The sequence below is a fragment of the Mobula hypostoma genome, chromosome 6 (assembly GCF_963921235.1).
Source record: "Mobula hypostoma chromosome 6, sMobHyp1.1, whole genome shotgun sequence".
NCBI lineage: Eukaryota > Metazoa > Chordata > Chondrichthyes > Myliobatiformes > Myliobatidae > Mobula > Mobula hypostoma.
Genome location: NC_086102.1, coordinates 153,876,532 through 153,897,330, shown reverse-complemented (window position 1 = coordinate 153,897,330; position 20,799 = coordinate 153,876,532). Strand labels below are relative to the sequence as shown.

Here is a 20,799-nt window from a genome sequence, read left to right as displayed (position 1 = left end):
CTCTTCGTGATTTTTATAAATGAATTGGATGAGGAAGTGGAGGGATGAGCTTGTAAATTTGCTGATAACAAAAAGGTTGGGGTGTTGTGGATAGTGTGGAGGGTTGTTAGAGGTTACAGCAAGACATCAATAGGATGCAAAACTTGGTTGAGAACTGGCAGATGGAGTTCAACCCAGATAAGTGTGAGGTGGTTCATTTTGGTAGGTCAAATATAATGGCAGAATATAGTATTAATGGTAAGACTCTTGGCAGTGTGGAGGATCAGGGGGATCTTGGGGTCCGAGTCCATAGGGCATTCAAAGCTACTGTGCAGTTTGACTCTGTGATTAAGAAGGCATACAGTGCATTGGCCTTCATCAACCGTGGGATTGAGTTTAAGAGCCGAAAGGTAGGGTTGTAGCTATATGGGACCCTGGTCAGACCCCACTTGGAGTACTGTGCTCAGTTCTGTTTGCCTCATTACAGGAAGGATGTGGGAACCATAGAAAGGGTGCAGAGGAGATTTATAAGGATGTTACCTGGATTGGGGAGCATGCCTTATGAGAATAGTTTGAGTGAACTCTGCCTTTTTTCCTTGGAGCAACGGAGGTGAGAGGTAACCTGATAGAGGTGTTCAAGATAAAGAGAGCCATTGATCCTGTGGATAGTCAGAGGTTTTTTCCCAGGGCTGAAATGGCTAACACGAGAGGGTACAGCTTTAAGGTGCTTGGAAGTAGGTACAGAGGAGATGTCAGGGATAAGTTTTTTTACGCAGAGCGTGGTGTGTGTGTAGAATGGGCGGCCAGCGACAGTGGTGGAGGCAGATACAACAAGATCTTCTAAGAGACTCCTGGATAGGTACAATGGAACTTAGAAAAATAGAGGGCTATAGGTAACCCTAGGTAATTTCAGAAGTAAGGACATGTTCAGCACAGCATCGTGGGATGATTTGCCTGTGTTGAACTGAGGGTTTTCTATGTTTCTATTTTTCTATGTAGAGCAGGGAATGTGCTGGACTATTACTTATGGTTACACGTACAAAGTAGGTGAATGGCATTTGTTGTCATGTTGCTGTGTGATGCATGCACACTTCGCTTAAAGTAAAAAATTAAGTTAAACTCAACATTCCTGTCTCCCTTGTTTTTCTTTCAATTAGTTTTTTTTATATATTTTGGAGTTCCAAAACATAACACACAGTGCCTCATAGATTACTAGTCCTGAGGGGATGTTGGTTTAGCTGTGTAAAAGACTACAAATGAATTCAGGCAGGTGATTTAATTTTAAAAGGTACATAAAATATAATACTTTCAGTGATGTATATAGAACAGTATAGTGCAGTACAATCCTTTTGGCCCACGATGTTGTGAAGACCTTTTAACCTACTCCAAGATCAAGATCAAGATCAAGTTGCGGGAGACTCCCGGGTGAGGTGATCAAGCTTCTCTCCCATGTAGTCTTCCATTTTTCCCTCATCCATGTGCCCACTTAAGAACCTTTTAAATCTGTCTAATGTAACTGCCTCTACCACTGCCCCGGCAGTGATTTTCAGACACGTACCTACTGTACCTCAGACATATCACCCTATATTTTCCGCACTCATCTTAAAATTATGCCCCTTCATGCTAGCCATTTCCACCCTGCGATAAAGGTGCTGGTTGTCCGCTCTATCAATGTCTCTTATCATCTTATACACTTCTATCAAATCACCTCTCATCTTCCTCCATTCCATAGACAAAAGATCTCGTTCGCTCAGTCTACCCTCACGGAATGAAAGAGGATAAGAATGACTTGATAGACGTGTATAAGATGATCAGCGGCATAGATCAAATGGATAGCCAGAGATCTTTCCTAGGGCAGAAATGACTAACATGAAGGGGCATGATTTTGAGGTGACTGGAGGAAAATATAGGGGGGATGTCAGAGATGAGTTTATTAAACAGAAAGTGGTGGGTGTGTGGAACTCCTGCCAGGGGACGTGGTAGAAACAGATAGATTAGGCAGACATCCCACCCTGCAAAAACTCATTTCAGGGAGGTAGCACCATCAATTTGCGGGAGACTCCCGGGTGAGGTGGATGTCTGCAACAGAGTAGCTCCTTAGCAGCTGGCCAGCTAGTTTAAATAACGTTAGCTATGCTAATAAGCGAATGACACCTGTTAAACTCACCTCAACATGTCTTTTACAGTCTTAACCCACCATGGGCAATAGAAAAGTCACTGTTGCAAAAAGTGCAGCGAGCAACACTGTCATTATTTTTGACCCCTATTAGGCAGGGGTACACTTTAGTGTAGTCTGGGGTGACGTACATTTTTTTTGGAACACTCTGCAATGTCTCTCTCTCTCTCTGTCTCTCTCTCTCTCTCTTCTCTCTCTCTCTGTCTCTGTCTCTCTCTCTCTCTGTCTCTCTCTCTCTCTCTTTCTCTCTCTCTCTCTCTGTCTCTCTTTCTCTCTCTCTGTCTCTCTCTCTCTCTCTTTCTCTCTCTCTCTGTCTCTCTCACTCTCTCTCTCTGTCTCTCTTTCTCTCTCTCTGTCTCTCTCTCTGTCTCTCTCTCTCTCTGTCTCTCTCTCTCTCTCTCTCTCTGTCGCTCGCGCACTCTCGCTTGCTTTCGCGCTCGTTCGCTCTCTCTCGCGCGCCCACTCTATCTCGTGGTCGCTCTCGCGCTCGCTCTTGCTTTTCTCGTGCTCACTCTCAAAAAAATTGATTTCCGTGATGGTGTATATAATTTGCGGGCATCAGGGAGCCACTATTAATATGCGGGAGATTCCCGGAAGTTCCAGGGGAGGTGGGATGTCTGGATTAGGGACACTAAGAGACTGTTAGATGGGTGATAGAAAAATGGAGGGCTATATGTGAGGGAGGGGTTCGAGTAAGTTAAAAGGTCAGCATAATGTCTGGGCCAAAGGTCCTGCATTGTGCTGTACTGTTCTATGTTCTTGATTTTTATGCATGTTTTCTAAATGGCTCGGAGTATTTTCTTTAGAATGTACCTCTAATTGTTATAACATGTTTTGAGTCTTAAAGTGTTTTAAAAAATGATCAGATTTCTGAAATGTACAATTTATGTAGTATCATTTCATGCAATGTCCATTATTGCAGAACCGGTTAGGCTATTGTTTTATCCAGATGGTTTACTTTACAGTGGAGATTTTCGTGAACCTACACAGAAGCCCCTGCAATAATTTTCTGTGTGTCCAGGGCCTCCACAAGTTTTAGAGCACCACTATTCCTTATTTACCTGAAGGCTTTAAGCAGTTTATCATCTGAATGTAAATGTGATCCAAGATCCAATACCAGATCACTTACGTCCTTCTGGATAGAGGATCAATCATGTCATATACAATACCGTACAAAAGTCTTAAACACGAGTAAAACAATTCCGTAAAGCGCTGATGCTTTCCAAAATAATGAAGTGAACAGCTTCTAAATATCAAAAAATTTACTATAAGTAGCAGTAAACAGTAAAAAAAATCTAAATCAAATTAGCATTTGCTCTGTCCACTCTTTCACTTTAAAACTGCATCAATTCTCTTAGGTACAAGCAGGCAGTCTTACATGAAAATCGACCGGTAGGTTGTTCCTCGAATCTTATAGAACTTGCCACTGTTCTTCTGGAGATGTTGGCTGCCTCGCTAGCTTCCATCTCTCCAGGTAATCCCAGGCAGCCTCAATGATATTCAGATCAGGGCTCTGTAGAGGCCATGGCATCTGAAACCATATGAGAGATCTAGGGGGCCTAAGACTTTTGTACAGTACCATATGTTGCCCATGAACTGCACATTGGTAGAGAGTGAACGTACTATCAGAAAATGTTAGACCATCTGTGATTACACCTTAACATTATTTTAAATATTTTCATCAGTTCAGAAAATGATTTTCTTGCTTGAGACCAGTGATACTTTAGAGGATGAATTTTCCAAAAAGTGATTTTGCCTGTATAACTTTAGAGAAAGAACTTTAAAAACCCTGTATTGGGAAAATAAAATGATATACCACAGCTTTTTAAGATTTGCATTGATAAATTGAATTTTCTACAAATCCAAATCTACACTGGATGAGTAGAAGAATTCCTGCAATAAATCATCCTATTTTGCTGTCATCTTCTAGTACCAGGAGTTCAAATCAATATCTGTAAGGTCTTTTGGTTTGATTTCAATATATCATCATTTATAAACTTATTTTTAATGTTCACTGGAAATGGATATGATTGTGGCATTCAATATAGAGTTAAAAAGAAAAAAAAAGGATGCAGTGTGAAATGAAAGGCATCAGGAAAAGAGATTAACTGAATAGAATTATTACCAGTAAGCAATCAGGTATCAATGGGTCCTATGCATGCAAGTGGTCAGTCATGTTCATGTTGGTTTGCAGAGCAGCATGACCTAAGCATGCAATTTTTTATGTTTTCATGTAACAAAATGCTCATATAACAATATTGTTCACATATTATACTGGAGTATTTTGTCATTTATATGATACTTCTTATTAGTAAAATATATATTTTTTACATTATAGACTATAACACCTGAAAATGGACACCCAGTAAGTGCAAACCTTTTGATTTAAAATAAAACAAATAGCTTTTGATGTTTGTCCAATCTTACTTTTCAATAGTGAAATTACCATGAATTGTGAATTTCTTTGTGTAATAGCAAACATAAAGGGTTATATCATATGCATAGATGTTATTCATCCTACTCATTTGTAGTTGATACTACCCCTCCCCTGATAAAACTGGACCATCAAACAATATTGACATTTGGACCTTATGACAGGTTGGTGGTTGTAAACATGCACACGTTTAGAACAATCAAATTATTTGCAAAATCTCAGATAATCTCATCAAGAAATGAATTAGTTAATATTGTTTTTTTAAATTTAAAGGGGGTTTACATTTTAATAGCAATTTTGATAATAAAATGTAATTTGTAAAGCTAACTGGTTTCCAATGTTGAGGCTTTGTAAGGGATCAATGCAAAGTTTTCAAAATGATTCAATTTACATAACTACATTCTAATTGTGTCCATATAAAGATTGCATACTCTTTCAAGAAAATTGTTTGCTTGGGGTTGCCAAGTCTGTTGCTATAGAACATTAGACCCAACTAAGAGCCTGACCTGTTCTGTCCTACTTCACATTGGTAAGATGGCAACCACAGTCCAATTAAAGGTGTAATTGCTCATCCTTTATGTCTTTTATACAATCATAAGATACTACTTGATTCTAAGGACATTAAGTACTGCAGGACTATCACATTAGCGAGTTGCTCGATGGTGATGGAGCTGGACTTATTGCGTACTGTTGTTGTGTCGTTGCCTGGACTTATTACATACTATTGTTTTGCCAAGGTGGTTTGCAGTGCAAGTGGTTGTCTTGGATGTTTGTATCGTGATTGCATGACCTTGTTAGACATTGGTAATTTACAACAGTATACTGCACGTCCAGTTCACTGGTTCATTGGAAAGACCCACGGCAGGGGAGCTGTCTTGCCTCGGTTGTGGTGAGGACTTAACTCTCATGCTGCTGGATCGCCTCTTCAGCCATCCAGGGGGAGGAGACGCTGGAAGCAGTGTTGGAGAGAGCAGATATCTCTGTGGGTTGGGGCTGGCCCCTCATCAGTGCTGCTCTCCAGTGTTCACTTGAAGGAAGGACAAGCTGGACCAGGACAACTTGCCATCAACCTACATGCCATGCCACTCAGGGACTTGGGCGATAGTATTTTTTTCCTTTGTGACCTTATGTTTTTTCTGCCGTTGCAATCATATGTGCTATATATGCCATGTGCAATGTACTGTGTGCTGTTGGTAATGCATTTTGCACCTTGGCCCTGCAGGAACGCTGGTTTGTTTAACTATATTCATGTATGGTTGAATAATAATTATACTTGAACTTGAGAAGTGGAATTTCACCATGTGTGATCTCTTAATATGGGACAGTTATCACACACCACATTGACTTATGGAGCAAAATCTTGTTGTCTTGGCAACATGTGTACATCAATTGCCATTAACATACACTCCAAACATGCCACGTCTGCCACTTGAAAGGATAAAGGTACCTGGTGCATAGTGTGCTACATCTGCAAATTCCTCCACAAGTTGCACACCATCCTGGTTAGGCAACATGTTACTTTCCTTTTTATCGCTGTTTCTAAGTAATGGCACTCCCTACCCTACAACAGAGTGTAAGCACCTTTGTAGCATGAATTGCAAAGAGGTGATTCATAGTACAACTTGGGCTGGGCAATAAATATTGGTTTTGCTAACAACAACTACAGCCCATGAATAAATAAAAATAACTCTTCAAGCTTGGAAATAAAAAATTAATATCTGAATGCCATGTATGTCTTTTTAAAAATATTTGATTGTGAATACTCATTTTATTTACAAGGGTCCAGCTGGACCTCCTGGACCTCCTGGACTACCTGGACTACCTGGAAGAAATGGCAACCCTGGCCCTCCCGGACCTCCTGGCCCTCCTGGACCTTCCAATGGAGTAGTAAGTTGACCATTTCCCTACTACCCGGTTGAAGTTTTTATTGTGCAGCCTGAAATAAAGTTTATTGCTTACATGATCAGAGGTAACAAATTTAAAGGCCATTTTATGTATGTCCTGATTATTGTTAAGTAGATACTGAACACTCAATCCAAATCAACAGCATATTCTGAAGGCAGCCATTCTAAACTCTTCAATGAAAAAAATGGAATGAAAGGCATATATAGCTCATGATATGCCGAGGTATAAGCTGCACTTGGTAGTTTAATTCAATGGGCTGCATAGGGCAGACCAGTAGACTGATAGTCAAAGCGATGTGCTGGTGATTAGTCATTCATAAATCTGTATGTCCTGGACTTCTGTTCGAGCGATGAAAATTCAAGATGACCTGTTATTGAGATGTCAGCACGTCTAACCCCACAAGCACCTCAATCTCTCTGAGGACGAGCAGCAAATGCATCTCATTATCTTTAAGGCTTGTGCATCACATGCCAGGTGTAGCAGCACAATTGTTCATTCCTCCATATGCAGACAAAATGCCCAGTGCTGATAAGTTTTACCATTTCAGTCGCTCTCAAAAATAGGTTAATGGTGGAAGTAACACTTGTTATACACTACTGTTTAGACTCTTCAATAGATCTACTGAGTGGTCTGTGGAGCCTAAATGCAATGTCTGCATTCCTCCTGCTTTTCTCAGCTGCCACATACTCCCTCCCAATGATTTCCCAATTCCATCAGCACTCCCTCAACTTCTGTTTTTTTTCCCCATTTCCACCCTTCCCTTCCCCTCTTTCCCCTTCATCTTCTTCCTCCTATTTAGTGATCTCTCTTCCTCATCCTCCTGTCTCCCTCTGTCCACATTTCCACCCCCTCTCACCTTTTAACCTCTTCTTATTTATTTATTTATTGAGATTTAACATGGAATATGTCCTTCTAGCCCTTCAAGCTATGCTGCCCAGAAATCCCCAATTCAGTCCTAGATTAATCACAGAACAACTTACGATGACCAATTAACCTACCGACTGGTACGTCTTCAGACTGTGGGAGGAAACAGGAGGAAACTCACACAGTCACCGGGAGAATGTACAAACTCCTTACTGGCAGCAGTGGGAATTGAACCCGCTGGTACTGTAAAACATTGTGCTAACCACTACATTACCGTGCCACCTGTTCTATTCCCCTCCTCTTTACCCAACGCCTCCATGCCTGATTTTCCCCTTCTCCTTCCAGTCTCCCCATTTCCCTTCCATGCCTACAGTAGGTGAATTGCTGACACCTGCACAACAATTTCTCTTAAACTTTAAAAAGCAATGAAATTTCTTTATCAAATCAATGACAATAACTGTACAATTTAGAATTATCTGTGCAGGGTGCTCCTGAAATTCTTTGCTACTGAAAGAGGTAAAATGATCTTGTATATATTGTTGTGTTTATCCTGTACCAGAGTTTTAGCTGTTATAGTTCCATACTCTGACAGTATTTGTTAATCTGATCCTTTCAATTAATCTATTTTGTTTTGATGCTATAATATTCAACACCAATGACATCTGTAAAATCGGAATAACCTCTGTTGGATTATACCTTTGTAATATATCTCAGCAATTTTTTGTTTCCTGCTCTTCCTCTTATCTTTTGATAATTATGTTAAAAGGTATCAGTCAATAATATGACTATATTTTTATTATTTCAATGAGCTATAAGTAAGTTTTAATAAATTTCAGATTTTTCAAAAATTTTATGATGCCATAATTCTAAACATTTAGTAATGCTTTACCGTATGTATAATTGCATTGAGGTCAATGCACACCGCAATTTTCATTGACAATCTAAAATGGTCAAAATGCTTTACATTGAAACTGACAGATAGCCTTTGTTTTTTCTGAGGAAAATGTAGTTTGTAAGATTATAGTCCTGGTGTTATTCCTTCAAGGAGTAAGACAAATTTACTTACTTATGTCCATCACCCTTACTGGGCATAGGTCACTGACAGCAGCTTGCCAGAGTCCTCTCTCCTGGGCCAGTCTTTCAAGTCATCCCAGGTGTTTTCTGGGCCAAAATCTGCTTCTAGGAATGAGGTCTTTGGAGCTTCTGTTGGCATTTCTATAGCTCTGGGGCATTACAGGATGGGGATGCCAGCCCATGCCCAACCCCCTTTCGCAGCTGGGCTTGGGAACATACATGGCCGAATTTAAGACAATTTTGATTGAACAAAATAGTTATTTAAGTTAATTTGATTGTTTTAACGTTCTCAAGTTTCTAAGTTTTGGTCTATGAAGAGCATTCAAATTTATTCTTTATTGCAGCCTGTATATCAAGGTAAAGATGGATATGGATATGGATGGGGTAGCAAGAAAAGTGGCTACGGAACAGTAACAGGAGTTGGGACGGTTACAGTGAGTTGATTCTTGTCATTCTGCTGTTTAAATCACTGGATTCTGCTTGCATCAAAATAAGTCACAGATATTCTGCTTTAATTTCATAATAACAACTTATAATTCTTTATAATTTAGGGTGCTCCAGGACCTAGAGGTCCAGTTGGCCCCCCTGGACCACCTGTAAGTAGCTGCTTATACTGTATTTAGCATTTGTATTTACTTTACTGTATTTTGATGCTTTTCAAACTAAGGTTGACAATACTGCAAAGCAAATGTATCTCTGAAGAAAGCAAGTAATTCTAGAAACAGTTGTCAATCACTTAAAAGCCCGCTTCTTAACACTTCCACAACTGGGACTGTTCACTGTTTAGCAATCAGTCATGTGATATTTGTAAATCGATAGATTAAAGAGATTCAGATCCTGAGAATTCCTAGCCTCCTATAATGCAATTTAATAAAGGCCTTTTATGCATATGAAAATAATGGTTTCAATAAGATAAGGTTAGAAACTTCTAACTATATGGAAGGAAATACCATTCGTTCAGAGTTTTACTATTTGAGAGTTAAAGGTGTTGGGCATGAATAGAAAATATTTTGTCCCTGTTACTAATAAACCCAATGTAACTCTGTGTATATGTACGTATTTTGTATGTTCTTCTCTAAAGGTAAAATATTTAAAGTGCATAAGGAATTTATTTGTTGCTCAAGAGTCCCACAGTACAAACCAAAATCCATGGCTAGTGATGTATTTTAGAAGTATCACTACTGGTTGAATTGAGATATAACAGAAATACAGCAAAGTAGGAGTTGATTTAGACCTTTGTATCCGGGAAAGCCAAACTTAATTTCATAATCCTATGGCAACTCAGCTACTCGCACAAGAACTTTTGAAATGTGGTGAAGCTTTTGGACCCTATTACTCTGTTGGACAGTCCATTCCAGACTTGCAATGCTCTTGGGTGAAAATTTATTACCTTAACTCTTTTAAATTCACCAAGTACTAACGTGATCCAAACGCTTCAAATATTTGATCTGTACTAAGGAAAATACAGCCTTCCTATTCACACTATCTGGTCCTCAAAATTTTATACCCCTTGATTAGATATCCCCTCAGTCTTCGTTGTTCAAATGAAAACTATTCCAGCCTAACCAACCATTCCATGCATCAACAATTCTTTACCCGTGGCAAGATCTTCATAAGATCGTTTTCACCTTCTCCAATTCACGATGTCCTTGCTGTGGCAACTCTAAATGCATAAAGTGCTCCAGTTGAGATATAATGTATACAGTTCTTGCAATGGCCACCCTGTTGTATTCCAAGCCTCAGCCAACAGTGGCAAGTATCCCGTATTCCCTTTCGATACCTTGATTTACATTTCTACTCTGTTGAAGAATCTGTGAGCAGCCATTCCAAATGTAAAGCATGACAGGCAAGTTACATGTTTTAAAATTTCCTGAACTGTTATGAGGGAATGGAATAGATAGTATTTTCAGGATTCTCAAACACAACTGTCTAACCAAAACTGATTTTCTAATGGTGCAATGATATTAGAACATAGAAGAATACAGCACAGGAACAGGCCATTTGGTCCACAATTTTGTGCCATCCAGGTAAAAAGAAAGTCAAGAACACCCAAACACTAATCCCTCCTACCTACACCATGTCCCTATCCCTCCATTTCTCTTACACTCATGTGCCTATCCAAATGAATTTGCCTCCAACACCATACGAGGAAGCACATTCTAGGCATCCACAATTCTCTGAGTAAAAAACTTACTCCTACATCCCATTTGAACCTACCCCCTCTCAACTTCAATGCATACCCTCTGGTATTAAGGATTTCAACCCTGGCAATCAGATACTCTCTATCCAGTCTATCTAGGCCTCTCATAATCTTGTAAACCCCTATCAGATCTCCCCTCAGCCTCCAGCACTCCAGAGAAAACAACCCAAGTTTACTCAGTGTCTTTTGAGGTTTTTACTACCAAGCTCATCAAAATATGTCCTATTTTATGACTGCTTTTGAGAAATTCATGATTCAATAAAAATGATGAACTTTTCGCTGAATTATAAAAAAAAATAATATTCTGAAACATGATATTTATTGTTTATATCATATTATGTATATTATGTTCACACCTAGGGTCCACAAGGTTACTCAGGGGGAACAGGTGAGACTGGACCTGCTGGTCCTAGGGTGAGTATCATAAAGATCTACAATTAAGAAAATGGCATTCCGAAGAAGGAAAAGTATACTACGTTTCCTCTACAGTTGCTGCCTAACTTGCTGAGTTCCTCGAACAATCTGTTTAACTGTTTCACTTCTTTTTGCTTTTGGTTCTCGATCTTCCTGACTTGTTTATGTACTCATGAAGATGAAGGCCCTTTAAAGCTTTTAGGTTAACTTTCTGTCTTTTCAAATGAAACCCACATCAAAAAGATTTTAACATTCCTGTCATCAGCTTTGATATATGATAGACCGGTGTCTGTGTGTGAGCAAATATCTAACATAATGATTTACCTTTAACTGATTTTCAAGAGCACAACAAAAGGGATACTGTTATACATGGGTTTAATATGAGTTTATTTTTAGGATTTAACAAGGTAAAAGATTTATGGCAGACAAATGGCAGACAAATGGCAGACAAAATTGTACACTTTCATTAATGAAGAAATTCTATACTTTATGTTACTTGACACAATGGACCTTTTTTGGAGTTTTTATGCTTATGGAATAGGCTGCAGAAGAGCTGATGGGAATCTCACATCGAAGAGATTAGATCCTGACCCCAAGTGTTCACAAGTCCGAATGAAACTTAAACCGTATACTACTTGTATCAATATGCGTGTGAAACAGCGACATTTACTAGGAGTAGTAATAAAAGGAAAACAATATACATTTGTAGAGCACTAAAGCTCAAATATGTCTCAGTTAATAATTATAAAGTCATATTGCTGTTCTGGAAGAAAAGATAGTGGTAACTTTATGCGGACTATGTCTGGAATTCAACTTTTTAAAAATTTGTTAAATTGTCAATCTAAGGCAGAATCTATCTCAGGCTTTAAAAAGAAATGGGAAGAACGCAGCAACGGCTCTACCATTTCCACATTTTTTTTGGCTGCAGGGCAAGATCACATCTATCAAATCTTTAAAGAAGGGAGTAAGGGATAAATCATAAACTTATCAGATTAATAAGGGCAATTGGAATAAATAATTCAGGAAGGACAGCTTAAATGAGTTTTCAGAAAAAGACAGCTAATTCCTTAATAAAAATACAGCTAATTCCTTTTATTAATTCCTTAATAAAAAGGAAGGATTATGTCAGATTAAAGAAACTACAAGTGAAACCCCTTGGTTTCCTTGGCTGCGTAAGTCTAGGGAAGACAACTTCTGACCCTGCCAAACTCCTGGGAGTGAGGTGCTCTCCCACACCAAACCCCAGTTTGTGTGGATGCTGTGTCATTTGCTACCCTGTTACAAATTAGTGCCACAATACCAGATAGTACACTGCATACAATTAAAAGATTATCTTTATGATTCTTAATTTGACTAAACAGTTAGTAAAGAAAAGAACAAAAAAAAAAGAAAAAATGCCCATTTTAATCAAACAATCTAATGTGCACAGGTGGTTGGAGCTCACAGTTTTTCCTTAGTCACTGATCCTCAATTGATATCACCCCTGGCTTTATCGAATCACGGTCCAGCTCCAGGTCAAATCCTATGACATCTTTTCTCCTGCATCTTCCCTCTTCATCTATTCTCAAATGAAACCCTTAAGCCTAACCTTAGTGTCCTTCACCAGAGAAACCTCCCGTTAAGTCAACCATCCTAATTGGATGGCACATATTTCTCCTCAGCTCTTATTTTCAGCAATAACCCAAACAAGCTGAAAATAAGCTGCTCTTACAGAACTGCCAAAATGAAATACAAACAGCATAACAGTAAAAATATGAACCAGGGCATTACACAATGAAGACCTAAGATGATAATACATTTAATGTAGTCTGCACAAAGTTGACCAACTTGCACACAATAGACTATTCAAGATGATAAAAAAAGTTGTGCTCCAAGAGAAAGCAGCAAGTAAAACTAAGCTGAAGTTAATACGGTTGTCTCTGCAGGAATCAACACAAACAGGGTGACTACTTTGGGAAGTGCCTTTAGGAAGTCCATAGGGGATGATGCTGAGTTTACAGTTGCCTACCAAATCAATATTCCACTCCACTCTACTCCGAGTTATTTACTCATGGCCTCTCAGCAGCATCTGTGGAGGGAAATGGATAGCTGACAAATCAGGTTGAATCATTTAGACAGAATTCTGTGTAGGTTAGAATTTCCTTTTCCCAGTTTTGACAAAGACTCCCAAATCCAGGGTGAAAATTATTGCTTTTTCCACAGACCTGACACAGGGTCTTCAACCTAAATTGTTAGCCCTGTTTCTCTTTCTATAGATTTGCATGTTTTATCTGACATAGTGAAAGAAAATTTGACTCAGTATAAAAGATCAAAATAAGATGGACAACAAGGAAATACCATTAACTGGAAATTTTTGTGCAGTTGGTCTGAGGAGGACTTGGTATTTGGTCACTTGTTTCTTCTGCAAATAACCTGGATTCTTGAACTGACAGTAATTGCTCTTCCTTCATCATTTCCCATTCCTGTTTCCCTTTCTCACCTTACCTCCTTACCTATCACCCTTCCCTACCCCTGTTCTCCTCCTTCTTTCCTTTCTTCCATAGTCTTTTATCCTCTCCTATCAAGTTACCATCTTTCTCCAGCCCTTTATCTCTTTCAACAACAATTAATTTTGCAGCTCTTTACTTCACCACATCCCCCATCCCTGTTTCACCCATCACCTGCCACCTTATACTACTTCTTCCCACCCCCTACTTTCTTGCTCTGACTTCTCTTTCTTTCCAGTCCCGTTGAAGGGTCTCGGCCCGAAACGTCGGTTGTTTACTCTTTTACATTGATGCTGCCTGACCTGATAAACCCCTGCAACATTTTGTGTGAGTTGCTTTGGATTTAAATGTAATTGTCATGAACATAATATTTGTCATTTATTCAAATATTCTTGTGTAGTTGATCATGAAAAAGTAAGTTTTAGGCAATTTGTTCAGCTTCCATCTTTTTTATGTTCTTCAGTTATGGGCAGGATATTAAAAATATAACTGTAAATTAAATGAGTAATTTACACTGTTCTCACCTTCCAAATTAATCTTGGAGACCTTCCAAATTGATCATGGAGACTGTCATCTCCCTCTTTATTTGCACAGTACTGTAGTAATTTTATGTATTGCACAGTACTGCTGCTGCAAGAAAAACAGATCTCATAACATGTGAGTGATGATAAACCTGATTCTGATATGGATCTCTATTGTGGACTGAGAGTGGGAAGGGGGCAGGGAGAGGGGAATCCATGTTTGAGAAAAGGGGAAGGCAGCAGGAAGCACCAGAGAGACATTCTCTAATGATCAATAACCAATTGTTTCGAATCAAATAACCTTTCTATATATTTTGTTATACTTTCTATCTTTAATAGTATAAATTTACTAGGTAGTAGATATTAGAATCAGATGACGTAGATGTTGTGAAATTTGTTGTTTTGCTGAAGATATTAATTACTTTGTTTTTACTGCAGGGCCAGCCAGGTCGTCCAGGTCCATATGGACCTCCTGGACCAACAGGGAAGGATGTATGTATCTATGCTGCTGCCATTTATCATTTTTCTTTTTCTGTAACATGTTCAAAGTGCAAAACAGGGTGAAGTATTCCAGTTAAAGTGTTTGCAACTCAATTAATCTATTGCAGTTAATTTTATGCTCATACTCTGGTCAACATTTACCTAGTCTTGTATAAGAAAGAATAACTGATTCACTATTTCAAATATTCGGGAGAAACTGTAAAGGTAAGTTTTATTTTTCGATGTAGTTTTCATGGTTTTGATTATTTTAAATTTTATTTTAGCTAATTTTATTTAAGCTAATTTATTTTACATGTATAATGAAGCAAAATTTTGCCGTCAGCAAGAGTTAGGAAATTTTATTCTTAAAGTAACTGGAAAAATACAAATAATACTTAAACTATAACTACTAACGGTGTCTTGGAGAATGATTTGGTTTAGTATCACAAGTATAATCAATGTATCTGCATTGTTTATCTTTGTTAAAGTACACAACAGTTGCTTGTCTAAGTCAGTTTGGCAGCTGTTCCCAAACCTACTAATTCTACGACCAGCAAAAAGGCAAGCGACACAAGCAGTTAGGACACTTTCACCTGCATATTCCCTTCCAATTGACATACCATCTGACTTATAAAAAAGTTACTGTCCCTTCCTAATCATTGGTTCAAATCCTGCAACTGCCTTTCTGATAGCATAATAGGTGGCCTTCACCAGAAGAACATCAGTAGTTCAAGAAGGCAATTTACCAGACCTAAGGCAATGCATGCTGGCATTACCAATGAAGCCCAAGTGTCAATAACGAGATAGATAAGAACCAGTGTTCAGGAATGTACCAAGCAAATGTTTTCTTCATTCAACCACAGGTCATTGATGAAACTCAAATTCGTCATCACTGATGTTTGATGTGAATAGGTTAATGTTTATCTGTAGAGATATGCTTGTGTTTTCTTCTCTAATGGTAGTAATACTCAGGTGTGGTGGAAGAATTTGACTCTGATTCAGCCAGCTCCTTTCTCCTTCATATATCTAATACTTTTATAATTGTTGCATTAAGTTGTCTTGTGACTACCAATCATATTAAATTATTAGCTTATGATTAGCTATTTCTTTGTTGAAGCAACCCCTTGCTAAATTGAAATACATTTTCATTATGCATTAACCCATCTTACTGAGTTACATTCCAAGGAATGCTCTAAAACAAACCACTTTGAAAATATTTGTGTCACTCTTTTCCTCTGGCAGATTAATTCCCTTTCTCCTGTCTAATCATCACATTCCTGTTTCTCACTCCTCCTTAGATTTTTTTTATGCTTTCATCCAAGCTGGTTATTCTCCTTCCCTTTACTAAACTTACTTACTACAGAGGCCTTACTTTTTGATGCAAGGTTTCTCTTACCTTTCAATCCACATGATAGAAGAAACACAGACCCTACTTTTGTTCATCAAAATGGGGAAATTCATAGAACCTTTGCCCATAACTTGGCAGCACGCTAATTATACCTAACATCTTACTAATGGATATTATACATCCATTCTATCGGCCAAGTTACATGTAATATCATTATCTCAGACAATAGTTATGACTGAAATTGAATGAAGTTTTATCTTCGTCATGAGGAGCTCTTTCATGGAAAATTTGAAATCGTTAAGGCACTAGAGTTAGATTGTGTTGTGTGGCGATGGGTGGTGGCAGAGTACAAGAGTATAACTTACTGCATTTGATCCAAGTTCAGAGTAAAATTATTATCAAAGTACATATGTATCACCATATACAATGTTGAGATTCATGTTCTTGTGGGATACTCAATAAATCCATAATAGAATCAGTAAAAGATCACACACATTCTGGGCATTCAACCATATGTAAAAGACAACAAACTCCACAAATGGAAAAGGAAAGAAATAATAATGAAACACCCTGGTTTCCTTGGCTGCGTAAGTCGAGGGAAGCCATTCTTAAGTCCTGCCAAACTCGTGAGATTGAGACAACTCATCACGCCCCAAACGTTGGTTCGTGTGGATGCTGGGTATTTTGCTACCCTGTTACAAATTAGTGTCAGGAAACAACAGATGGTACACTGCATACGATTAAAGAAATTATATTTATGAATCTTAACTGAAGGGTTAGTAAAGAATACCAAAAAGAAAAGGGCCCATTCTAATTAAACAGTCAAATGTGCACAAGTTGGAGCTCATCTTGAATTTCTCTGTCACTCACACACTGGGCCCTCGGTCCGTGTGAAAGCACCACCACCTCTGAACGTCGGTCACAATCCATCTTGAACAAACGTGTCTCCCACCGGATTGTTTGCTACGAGCAGTTCTCCCCAGTGCCTTCCCTCTCCAACTCCTGCCAAACACAAGCCCAACACCAACCTTATTGTCCCTCACCAAGAAAACTTCCCACTGATTAGATTGCACACATTCTACATTATCCCTTATCTTCAACAATAACCCAAACAGTCTGACAGCAGAACAAACTGCTCTTACAGAGCTGCTAAATGACATATCTACTGCATAATAGTAAAGATGTGAACCAGGCTTTACAATAATATTAAATAAATAAGCAATGAATACAGAGAACATGAGAAGAAGAGTCCTTGAAAGTGAGTCCATAGGTTATGGGAACATTTCAATGACTGGCAAGTGAAGTTGATTGTGTACATTGTAAATAAGAGAAGGGTAGAGACTGGAGATGGATTGAAGTTGCTGAATGAAGGGCTGAGGAGAAAAATCATGCATTGGTATAACGCTGTAGTCAAAATTTTCAGTCTACTGTTGGCAATATCTGTGGGAATTGCCCCAGTGGTGATAAATAGCATTTTATTTGGAAAGGACGAGCAGCTGCATCGGCTGTCTATGTTTCTCTCCTGTTATCTTGGATTGCGCGAACCTAATCTTTCAAAAGACAGGAGTATGGCATTGAGAAATGTGATACATGTTTGGGTAATATGGCAGTTCTGTGAGATATGGTTGAAGGGTTTTCGCTATTGTGAGTGACAGTGCAATAGTTCATCAAAAGTTCGGGTATGAGTTCTTATTAACAGTGTCCAGAAAACTCTCGGTTTCCCAGATGAACCTGAGGTCATCCAGTTGCTTCTCCAGTGCCTCAACGCGGTCCTTTAGGAGCTGAACCTGGACACATTTTCCACGTTTGTAGCAGCCAGAGGCACCATCAACGTCCCTGACCTCCCACGTCATGCAAGCATCACACTGAATCAGTTGACCTATCATTTCTTCACCATTTCTCACCCTCTCCAACTGTGGCGTAGTCTCCTCCCACAGCCTCCTCACCGAAGACTCTCGAGACAAAGCCTCACACTTTTCTCACAAGGCACTTCCCTCGACAAGGCCGCTCCCCGACAGGCCGCTCCCCTAGAGCAAACCTTGATTATATTGGCTGATATTTTGACTAATTCGTTTCACTTGTTGCCGACCTTAAACGTTTGTGTTGCTGGATAGTCCCGACCGGTTTTTAAATCAAACACTCCTTCTCAGCCAATCCCCTCACTCAGTCCTTCACTCGTCGCACCTCGGCCGACCTCGAATGTTTATTTAGATAGCAGTAGCAGGATAGGTCCGAGTCTGCTTGAATTTATGAGGGGGAAATCATGCTTGACTAATCTTCTGGAATTTTTTGAGGATGTAGCTATGAAAATGGACATGGGAAAGCCAGTGGATGTAGTGTACCTCAACTTTCAGAAAGCCTTTGATATGGTCCCACATAGGAGGTTAGTGGGCAAAACAAGAGCACATGGTATTGGGGGTAGGGTACTGACATGGATAAAAAATTGGTTGGCAGACAGGAAACAAAGAGTAGGGATTAACGGGTTCTTTTCAGAATGGCAGGCAGTGACTAGTGGGGTACTGTAAGGCTCGATGCTGGAACCGCAGCTATTTACAATATACATTAATGATTTAGATGAAGGGATTAAAAGTAACGTTAGTAAATTTGCAGATAACACAAAGCTGGATGACAGTGTGAAATGTGAGGAGGATGTTATGAGAATGCAGGGTGACTTGGACAGGTTGGGTAAGTGGGCAGATGCATGGCAGATGCAGTTTAATGTGGATAAATGTGAGGTTATCCACTTTGGTGGCAAGAACAGGAAGGCAGATTACTATCTGAATAGTGTCAAGTTAGGAAAAGGGGAAGTATAATGAGATCTGGGTGTCCTTGTTCATCAGTCACTGAAAGTAAGCATACAGACACAGCAGGCAGTAAAGAAAGCTAATGACATGTTGGCTTTCATAACAAGGGGAATTGAATATAGGAGCAAAGAGGTCCTTCTGCAGTTGTACAAGGCCCTGGTGAGACCCCACCTGGAGTATTGTGTGCAGTTTTGGTCTCCAAATTTGAGGAAGGACATTCTTGCTATGGAGGGAGTGCAGCATAGGTTCACTGGGTTAATTCCAGGGATGGCGGGAATGTCATATGTTGAAAAATTGGAGCGACTGGGCATGTACACACTAGAATTTAGAAGGATGAGAGGGGATCTGATTGAAACATTTAAGATTATTAAGGGATTGGACACGCTAGAGGCAGGAAGCATGTGCCCAATGTTGGGGGAGTCCAGAACCAGAGGCCACAGTTTAAGAATAAGGGGTAGACCATTTAGAACGGAGTTGAGGAAAAACTTTTTCACACAGAGGGTTGTGGATCTGTGGAATGCTCTGCCTCAGAAATGCAGTGGAGGCCAATTCTCTGGATTCTTTCAAGAAAGAGTTAGATAGAGCTCTTAAAGATAGCGGAGTCAAGGGATATGGGGAGGAGGCAGGAACAGGGTACTGATTGTGTATGATCAGCCATGATCACAGTGAATGGCGGTGTTGGCTCCAAGGGCCAAATGGCCTACTCCTGCACCTATTGTCTATAACACTAGATCTATAGGCACATTAATCTTCCCCGGAGGTTCAGGCTATCTTGATCCGTGCCGATGATTCATGCTGGACCTCATCAATGTCTTGTTTAACATAGACTAGATGTTGAAATCAGAATAATCAGCAGGAAGACTAAGTTTGATGTGCACTTTTGTGAACATAAACAGACAAGTGTTTCTCATACCTTGCAATACCAATGATTGCTTTTGGAGGGTATTTGAGATTTCTATTAACTATTGATGCAAACATTGACCCAATAAATCAGATTTTGGTCAATCATCTTTTAGTCTTTGCTACAACATGTTCATTTGATGTAATTGTAGCTTCCCTTATGATTTGAAGAGCAGCATGTATCGTCATTGATGTTTTTGAATCGGAATTATAGAGATTTTATACTACGCATTAAAACCTCTATTGACTTATTTGACTAATTTCACATTTCCATCATCCTGGTCCTACCCAATTTATTATTTCTCAGTATTTTGTCAATATTTAAAATAATGAGAATGAAATGTGTCTTTTCCTGTGCAATTCAATGGTTTCATGGCAAATAGGCAGCCTGTTTTATCTCAGAATCTCAGAATTTTGCATTGACTATCAAATGCTTGTGTCAGCAGCATACAGTTCAAAACAGTTTTTAAAGCTGCCATCCCAAATCTGCTATAACAACTGATATTGTAATGTTTAAATGTAGGGTTCGCCTGGAAGTTCAGGAAAAGATGGGCACAGAGGACTGCCAGGTCCTCCAGTAAGTAAAAAAATATATAAAATTAATGCATAATTGTCTCTGCAGGTGAACATACAATTTGTATTGTTTGGTGATAAGCAGCACACTTATTGAAATATATACTGTTTAGACTGAAGAATAATATATTGTTTTTGATAAAGAAGTTGTTGATATTCGTGAAGACCACATCAGGTTGTTGAAAGGGGTCTCCGAATTACATTCACTACCAGTTTCTAAGAGTTTGTCACAGCTGGCTAAATATATTTATTAAGAGACTTTTAAATTCTTTCAATTGCATCTTTAGCAATTCATGAAGATACAACAGTTTCACTAAGTTTTAATTCTATTTTGATGCATTTGTATGTAGTTTGAAAGATTGCAATCAATATTTTAGGTTTTTTATTAGTAGTACCTTTTATTTATCCACCCTATATTGAAGATTTTCATCCATTTCTCAAACAATCCTTAAACTTCTGATTTTCAGCAGATGCTTCTCTAGCTTGTGTAATCTTTCCTTATAGTTAGCTAGTCAGATCTATGGAGGCATGATATCATTGTGGTAATCAAGTACTGCATTTTCCTGCAAGGCCACGTGCGAGTCCAGACTTCTCGCAACTCTACCGATTTAAGATTGAAAATCAAGTTAAGCCAATGCTGC

General features: G+C 39.0%; 1 protein-coding gene across 1 annotated transcript in view; it reads left to right on the top strand.

Moving 5' to 3' along the window:
* LOC134348515 (collagen alpha-1(III) chain-like) overlaps positions 1–20,799 on the top strand; it is a 132,405-nt gene that overhangs the window by 49,596 nt on the left and 62,010 nt on the right. Inside the window, exons 3-9 of the mRNA XM_063052003.1 lie at positions 4,494–4,520; positions 6,369–6,476; positions 8,777–8,866; positions 8,984–9,028; positions 10,993–11,046; positions 14,492–14,545; positions 20,109–20,162. Coding sequence (XP_062908073.1) covers positions 4,494–4,520; positions 6,369–6,476; positions 8,777–8,866; positions 8,984–9,028; positions 10,993–11,046; positions 14,492–14,545; positions 20,109–20,162 — 432 coding nt within the window. The remainder of the gene's footprint in view (positions 1–4,493; positions 4,521–6,368; positions 6,477–8,776; positions 8,867–8,983; positions 9,029–10,992; positions 11,047–14,491; positions 14,546–20,108; positions 20,163–20,799) is intronic.